Below are 9,039 nucleotides of genomic sequence, written 5' to 3'. Positions count from 1 at the left end.
TTGCACAGCTTGAATATAAGCAATGTTTAACAAATGCACATGTAGAAATTGTTGAAATGGCGTGTTTTATTATGTATATTTGCAACACAATAAAAAAAATAACATGAAGATCAATAAAAAGGAAAGAAAAGCTCTGTGGAATTCTCACTCTACACACACACACACACATTTTTCTTCTAAAAAAGATGAGTAAAGAATCCCTGAGAGCAAAAAGCACAGTCAATTACCCCCCGTTTTTATTGGTCCATTTCTTGTGGTGACCTCATAAGAAGCCAATTCTTTGGAACTCCAAGCCCCTATATAAGTCCCTGGAAACCTAGGTTTGTGGTCTTTCTGGCTCAGGAAGCTCTTTCAGTGACCTGAGACATCGTGACCAAACTTGGCTTGTTTTCTCTTTAAATTGTGGTTTTTCTATTTCCTCGCCAGCTATTCTTATTTTCTCTTTGTTTTTCCTCATTTGCATTCATTCGTTTTTCATTTTATTCTTCCTTTACATCCTCAATTTTTCTTTTTTTCTATGTACTTGTTAATTTTTTTATCATCTTACTATTATTGTTTTATTTTGTATTTTTTCTTATCCTCATGTTATTTATTCCTTTTTTGAATCTTTCTCATTGATTTCTTGTTTTGTTTATATATACAATTTATCTTAGTTTTATCAGTTTTTAAAATTTTACTTCCTCTTTTCTCATTTTACCTTTTTGATTACATTCTAACTTTTTCTCATTTTTTCCATATTTCATTAAGTTTTTAGTCACCACTTTTTAGGGTTTTGGGTTTTTAAGGTTTTAATCCTACCACAAGGGCACCTCTTATCCCAAAGGCCGCTACGCCTTCACACCATAGCCAACATGCTGCAGAGCCACTTAGCCTTCTCTGCTGTGGAGGAAACTCATGTGGGACACTACCACCTCCTCAGAACCATCGGCAAGGGGGCATCTGCCAAGGTCAAGCTGGCCCAGCACATCATCACCGGCCAAGAGGTAGCCATTAAAATAATTGACAAGAGCCAGCACACGTCCTCCGACCTCCACAGACTATACAGAGAGATAGAAATTATGAAGGATCTCCATCATCCAAATATTGTAAAGCTGTTTGAAGTCATAGAGAATGAGCACGCCCTCTATATAGTGATGGAGTATGCAAGTGGAAGGGACCTCTTTTACCACCTAGTGAATCATGGCTTCATGAGCGAAAAAGAGGCCCAAACGAAATTCCAACAAATAGCGTCAGCGGTGAAGTACTGCCACAACAAGGGTATTGTTCATAGTGATCTGAAAACAGAAAACCTACTATTGGACAAGCGAATGAACATCAAACTTGCAGAGTTTGGTTTAGGAACTGAATTCACCACAGGGAGCAAGCTGGATACCTTCTGTGGCACTCCCCCTTATTCTGCCCCAGAACTCCTTCAGGGAGAAAAGTACGACGGACCCCCAGTGGATGTGTGGAGCCTGGGAGTCATCCTATACTTCATGGTAAGCGGATCTCTGCCATTTCGTGGGAAGACCTTGACGAAGCTGCGAGAGCAGGTGCTGCAGGGACAATATCACGTTCCCTTCCACATGTCTAGCCAGTGTCAACACCTGCTCAGTAAAATTTTCATTCGTGACCCAAGAAAGAGAGCCACATTAGAGGACATCCTAGCACATCTATGGATGAAGATGAGCCATGAAGAAAAACAAAAGCTCTATGTGCAGCCACTCCCAGACTACAATAACCCCTGGCACACTGAGGTGACGGTGAACACGGGTTACATGCAGGAAGACATTCAGGACTCACTGTTGAACCACAATTACAATGATGCGAACGCCACCTATCTGATCCTGCGTCACGACACATACGAGATTGACAGCCACACCAGCACCCTGGAACCCCAGGCTGAAGCCCATTGCACCGATAGCCACACTCCTTCCTCATCCCATGAAGTGCCTCCTACCGTCTGTCCTAAACCCAAACAGCGTAGTTACACCGAGCCCACCATTCCCACCTTTGGTTACTACATCCGCGATGCTTTGAACACTCTATCTGAGGGAGGGATGGGGACCTCCATGGTGTCTACTTCTCCATCATTCTCCCTGGCCCTGGCCCACCTGCAGCAGCAATCTACCACAGCCTGGGCACAGCCCAACCAGGACTCTGACCTGTATGCCAAGGTGAGAAACAGTGAGGTGCCACAGCCCATCACACCACCCCAGTGTATTTCTGTGCCTTCCTCCTCAGCCTACACCATCAACGAGAGTGCCGGGGTCCCGGAAAAAACCAGTTTTACTCAGGGAATGTCAAAACTAAGCTCCGTAAATGAGGAGCAGGTGCATGAGTTACCTGACCAGCCGAGTTTGCCCCAGACTGTGAGTCTAGCCTCTTCCTCTGAGGAGCAGGTGCATGAGTTACCTGACCAGCTGAGTTTGCCCCAGACTGTGAGTCCAGCCTCTTCCTCTGTCAGCAGCCAGGGCTGGAAGCGGGCCACTGGGAGGTTCTTTAAGCTCATGAGAAGATGCCTTTGTTTTACATATGACAAAAAGGACCACAAAGCATCGGACAGCAAAGCTGCACAAATGATCAAACCTCAAGAGGCCAAACCGCGCTCTCTCAAATTTACCTGGAGGATGAAGATCACCAGTTCCTTGGAGCCCGACGAGATGCTGCAGGAGATCTGTCAAGTGTTGGATGCCAATGGCTGTGACTGGGATCTCACCCACAAATACACACTGCTGTGTATCAATGGCACACCAGGACAACAGGACTTCGTTCAGTGGAGGATGGAGGTGTGCACCCTGCCTCGGAGGACTCTCAATGGGGTAAAAGTGAAGAGAATTTCAGGGACCTCTGAGGCCTTTAATAGCATTGTCTCAAAAATCACCAGGGACCTTGCACTTTAAAATGGGGGCAGCAGAGCTGCCTGAGAGAAAACAGGAGTTCCAAGGTTTAAGCTCCTTTGTAATTTTGAAGGCAATGTTCGGAAAACCCACCTAAAAAAGGTGCCCGAAATTCACTTCACTTGAACCCTGTTGAGCAATCATCAAGGCAGTGTGCATACCTTCATCCTCCACTGCACAAAGTCCTCTTGGCCTGCACGTCACGTGTGCACAGCAACACATATGCCCGGGAGACATCCCACTCGCAGCTGTTGGCATCGCGCACTTGGCAGATCTTCCACATCATCTCGTTGGGCTCCATGGAGCTGGTTCCTCCACGTAAACTTCAGCGACAACAGCTTGGCCTCTCCAGGTTTAAGCACTTCCACCTCGTCTTTGCTCTCAGATTCCTACAGATCCGCTGCAGCAAACATGAAGCAAAGAATTCATGAAAACAAAACAAACACTCCCAAATTCATCCGTTCAGACAGACAAAGGAAAGCTTGTAATAGGGAAAGCCACTTGATTCACTAACAGGGCCATCGAGATCTCTCTGGAGTCCCTTGGGATGCACTGAACAGCAAACCAGAAAGTTGTCGGTTTAACTCCACACACAGATGACTTGAAAGAAAGGCCTCCAGTCTATTTCTGAAACATCTTGAAGCTGAAGAAAATCAGACCAAGTCCACAAGAGCCAAAGTATGACCTTGAGCTTGTCCCACCTGAATTTAGAGACCATCTCAAGAATATATTCACTGACTGAACACTAATGACCGAAGACCAGGCGAGTTGTGGAATGACATCATATGTTCTTCCTTGTGAAAAAATCTGGAGTTTAGCCATCAAATTAGATCCTGGACCATGCGAAACTCAACATGGAAGACTTTCAAGTGGGCCTAAGTATTTCAAGAATAGGCATCAATTCTATTATACATTGGATCCTTTTCTGAACCTGTTTATTGTTTTCAGAGGGAGACCACCTGCCCTATCGTCTCCACCCTAGGAGAAATTTTTCTAGCACACCCATTTATAGAACTTTAGTAGCCTTGGAGGTGGCATGCCAATAAATTTTGCCCAAATTGACCTTGCTTCTCAGCTTTTCATGGTTGGCTCTGTCTCCTGTACAGTGACATGTCTATATTTTTTAACACTGGGTATCAGTTTCCAACAAATCTTTCCGTATTAATGGTTTTGGTAGGCCTAGCACACACTGGAAGCAGGTAGTTGTCAATTTGGTTAGACTCTCCCACGTGAAGAGTGCTTAGATAGCTCCATGGGATTAAATCCATTTTCCATAAGAAATTGCTTTGCTATAACCCCCCCAGCAGCCATGCCTGATTACTGGGGGCACAGCCACAATTACAATTCCTATAGGACATACAAAATACTGAGTGTTATTTAAAAAAAAAAAAAAAAAAAGAAACTTGTGTTTTGACAGTGTGAGAAGGTTACATTAGGGAAGAACTTCCAAGCTAGTTGTAGTTCCTGATTTTTTGAGACATGCTTTGGTCCACCTAATTTATACCATATACTTTATCTTCCTTGCATGTACTCATTAGTGACCACCGCCCTTGATCACTTAGTTAGTGGGATTCATTTCTGCCTCAGGAAAAGGGCTTGTACTGGTGGGGGAGAGAGAGCATTATAATTAGTAGGAAAATAGGTCAATACTTCTAAGGGCCTATGGTTGACAGGATTTACATTCTGAAAAATATGTAGTGCAGCTTAAGAAAGAGCAAGAGCTTGCCAAAGTGATGCGGGGGCGTTCCAAATACTGAGTTCCAATCACTTAAGCCTGTCCAGAGTCATTTCTCAATTTATTGTCCTGCTAAATGGATGGACCCCCATTACCAAATTCTACATCATTCCCAATATCTCCTCCTTTTCCTTCTTACTACTTGTAGTGAGTTAGAAATATGTGGGGCTGAGCTGGCAAACCAAGACATGTACTCCTGCAAATAACACTGAATAAATCTCAGTGGCCCCCTGCCATCCCTGGCTGCTGACACAGGGAGAGGCTGGGCTCACAATCTGAGGCAAACTCGGCTGGTCAGGAATCTCTTGCAGCTTCTCAGCATGCAAAGAGCTTAGTTTTCACACTCCCTGGAGGAAACCAGTTCCTTCTGAGCTCCACCAATGCTGCTCATGGTGTGGGATGAGGAGGAAGCCTCACAGACACACTGGGAAGATGTTCTAAACTGCAGCACGTCACTGTTGCTCACCCTGGAGCACACTCCAGAGTCCTGGTTGGGCTGCACCAAGTCTGTCCTGGATTCGTGGTATATGTAGGACTGGGGTGGAGAGACTGAGGTACAGGTAGATGCCATGGAGGCCCCTGATCCTGAATCAGATAGACTGTCCAAAGCATTGTGGATGTTGCCCTGGCCAAGGTGGTCTTCACTTAATTTGTGGAATGGTCAATTCCGTGTTTGTTTGTGAAAACGTTGCTGTTCACAGAGGGCACAGGACTGGCCTTCTTTCTCTCCAGGATGGGTTGTTCTTATGCTTCTGCTCTTCTGCCCTGACCCCTGGTCCTCCTCAGGCCGCATATTTTTTGGCATAATTGCAAGAGGAATTTTAGGTACGCCTCATGGACTAAATTATGTCCTCCCCAAAAAGTGTGCATCACTTTAGCTGGATTATGATTCCCTGTATCTTGTGACTGTCCTCCATTCTGAGATTGTAATTTTATGTTAAAGAGGATTAGGATGGGATGGTAACGCCATCCTTACCCAGGTCACACCCCTGATCCAATGTAAAAGCAGTTACCCTGGGGTGTGGTCTGTACCACCCCTTATGTCTCAAGAGATAAAAAGGAAAGGGAAGCAAGCAGAGAGTTGGGGACCTCATACCCCTAATAAAGCAGCAACAGGAGCGAAGCTTATGCTTTCGGCCTGGTGTCCCTGCACCTGAGATGCTCCTCTATCAGGGGAAAATTGATGAGAAGACAGACAGAGAAAGAAAGCCTTCCCCTGGAGCTGACACCCTGAATTTGGACTTTCAGCCTACTATATTGTGAAGAAATTAATTTCTCTTTGTTAAAGCCATCCACTTGTGGTATTTCTATTACAGCAGCGCTAGATGACTAAGAGAGCTGAAATGGCAGCCTCGCTCTACCTCCTCTGCTTGGGTTAGCACAAGAGGGTACACTGTACACCATGAGATGAACATCCACTGCAGGCTGCTACGGCCCTCTGTCTCAGGTGTTTTACGACCAGGAGCAGATAGGTGACTATCACAACACTGTAATTTGGCATCATCAATAAGCACTGAATCTCTCACCATGTGTAACACATCACCTCAATCCACCGAGGGTCACTGTAATCTGGGTGTGGCTCCACATACAGCTTTTGTTCTTCATGACCCACCATCATCCACGGATGTGTCAGAATTGCCTCTGAAGTACCTCTCTCACTAGGGTCATGAACGAAAATTTTGCTCAGCAGGTATTCATACTGCATAGTCATATGGAAGGGAAAGTCCCTTCACTACCGCCTGCCATAGTATCATGAAGGTATTTCCAACAAAAGGCAGGGATCCACCTACCAACAAATACAAAATGACTCCGAGGCTCAACACATCCACTAGGGGGGGGTCTGTCATACTTTTCTCCCTGAAGAGTTCTAGGGCAGAATAAAGGAAGGGAGACTGCCACAGGAGGTAGACAGCTTGTTGCCCAGGCTGAATTCATTTCCAAGGTCAAGACCTGAAAGTTTGCTGCTCATTTTCTTATCTAATAGTAGGTTTTCTCTTTTCAGGCCCCTCTGAACCATACACTTGTTATGACAATCCTGCACCGCAGGCACAATTTGGCAGAATTTGGTGGCTTGAGCCCCTTTTTCCCTCATCCTGCCATGAGCCCTTGCATGATGAAACACCTCCCCTCCACTTACTTATTCCATCACTATGTGGAGTGTGTTCTCATTCTTGATGACTTCAAACAATTTCACAGTAAACACTCCCACAGCTCCATGAAGGCATTTCCACCAAAAGGCAGGGATTCACTCACCAACAAATACAAGATGACTCCCAGGCTCCACACATCCACTGGGAAGTCCGTCGTACTCTTCTACCTGGAAGACTTCTAGGGCAGAATAAAGAAAAGGTATGATTGAAAGCCTTCATAATTTTAACCTCTCAGGATAGTATGTGGATGCTGCAGGAGGTTGCTGGGTCTTCCTAATGATCTTACCTTATTCCCAGTGAGGAGAGCTTTAGCCAACTTCACCTTGGTGAAGGTACCTTTGCAGAGGTTTTCGAGCATTTGGTAGTCTTACACATGGGTCTCCTCCTCAGAAGAAATGGCCGAGAGGCCTCTGCATCATCTCGGATTTGGGTCAAGTCTTACTTAGCTTAGGGCCAATGGGTCCCAACACAGGATTCAAAGTGGTAAAAACTGATGACTAAATAAAAACTAGGCCCCTGGGTGGCACAAATTGTTAAGCCCTGGATGACAAGCCAAAAGGTTAGTAGTTCAAACCCACCCAGTGGCATCTCCAAAGTAAGGCCTCGTAACTGATTCTGAAAGGTCACAACCTTCAAAACCCTGTGAAACAGTTCTACTTTGCACGTTTGGTGTTGCTGCGAACTGTTATCTACTCAACAGCAACTAGTAACATGCAAATGAAAACTTAATTAAAGGAGAAAAAGATGAGAAAAAGCATATAAAAACTAGAAAAAAAAAACAAAATAAGAAAATGAAAAAGTGACAAAAATCAGTTTTATTTTGGAGGTTAGTCTGTGGAGGTTGGAAGAGCTCTGCTGGATCTTGTCAGTGATCCTGGCTCTGAAAGTGGCCACGTTTGGATTCTGGCCTACTGAGTTCCAGTCTCTCATTCAGAGCCCTACCAAAGGGCAATGTTAAAATGAATCAAGTGGGAAAGTTCAGCAAGACGCTGAGATATGTTATATGAAGCTCTCACCCCACCAAAGGGGGAAAAGAAACCTAGAAGGTGTTCCTACCCTGTGAGTATCCTGAAAAGAGTCAACAGTTGACATCAACACAGCAAATGTTGAATCAAGGAAAAGATGGCTTCAAAAAGGTAAGGCAACTTTGTGGTCTCTTTTCTTGCCCTTTGCCCCATCTCCTCCCCAACTCAGTGGTCATCTTATAGCAGCAGCACTTGCTTCCGATCCCAGGGTGGGACCCTGTTCCTGGCTCCAGTTAGAGTACAGAAAATCATTGTGTGTGTCTCTTCTAATCTTTCTGGGGGATGCCTGAAGGACTAATGCAAGGACCTTGTCTCTTTCACCTAACTTACGACCCAGGCTGCTAAGGTGGCAGGCATTTATAAGGAAAGATTGCAAGGGGAACTAACAGCTCATAGAGGGCTGAGGCTAAACGGTATGCTCAAAACATACCATAGATAGCCTAAGGCCTAAAAGCCAAAACTGGGAAGTACTTCTTTGGAAAATCAGGATATTCAAAAGCAACTGTGTGTTTGGGGAAATTTAGCAGGCTACAAATACCTAGAGCAAAATTTCTGTTCAGAAACTACCTGAGAAAGACCTACACTTTTTCTCACTCTATAAGTGTTTCAGGAGCGCCCCAGCACAGAGCCAATCTGCACAGACTGGGAGAAGTATTTGTGGGTTTTGTTTTGATTTTTTGTTTCTTTCTTTTTTCTGTGTATTTTTAGCTCCTCTCATTTCAAAATCACTCTAAAAGCACTAGATGGGAATTTCCATTTTCCATTCCACTATAAAAGGAACTTGGATGTCCCTTGCATGCTCACAATAAGAAAACCCTGAAAAGCAACAACTCTTCTTAGCTCTGTCACAGATCTGAACTCACAGAGCAATCTGCTATCCCAGAAGCTGGAGATACACATGCACTACTACGAAGAATCCCTGCTTACTGGGAACAGAGAATGCCACCACCGTTACTTCCACCTCCTGACCTAGAATCATATGTGATTAGGTGCCGATGAGTTGATTCCAACTCATAGCAGCACAATGTGACAGAGTAGAACACCCCCATAGGATTCTGTAGGCTGGAAACGTTATGGAAGCAAACAGCCAAGTATTTTCTTCTGTGGAGTTGCTGGCTGGTTTTAATCAACACCCTGTTGGTTAGCAGCCATGTGCTTAACTAGTATGCCACTAGGGCTCCTTACTTCAGTGCTAATTGACTAATCCCTGGAAACTGAGAGAGAGAAATTTCACAGGGCCTAGCCTTATG

At 44.9% G+C, this 9,039-nt stretch overlaps 1 protein-coding gene across 1 annotated transcript; it reads left to right on the top strand.

Moving 5' to 3' along the window:
* Nucleotides 1–851: 851 nt before the first annotated feature.
* On the top strand, nt 852–3,310 carry LOC135230491 (serine/threonine-protein kinase MARK2-like). Its single transcript, XM_064279843.1, has 2 exons — nt 852–2,801; nt 3,032–3,310. Exons 1-2 carry the CDS (start codon nt 852–854, stop codon nt 3,308–3,310), a joined length of 2,229 nt encoding a protein of 742 aa, XP_064135913.1.
* The last annotated feature ends 5,729 nt before the right edge of the window (nt 3,311–9,039 follow it).

Source organism: Loxodonta africana, chromosome 3 (assembly GCF_030014295.1).
Source record: "Loxodonta africana isolate mLoxAfr1 chromosome 3, mLoxAfr1.hap2, whole genome shotgun sequence".
Taxonomy (NCBI): domain Eukaryota; kingdom Metazoa; phylum Chordata; class Mammalia; order Proboscidea; family Elephantidae; genus Loxodonta; species Loxodonta africana.
This window is presented reverse-complemented; position numbering and strand designations above follow the sequence as displayed.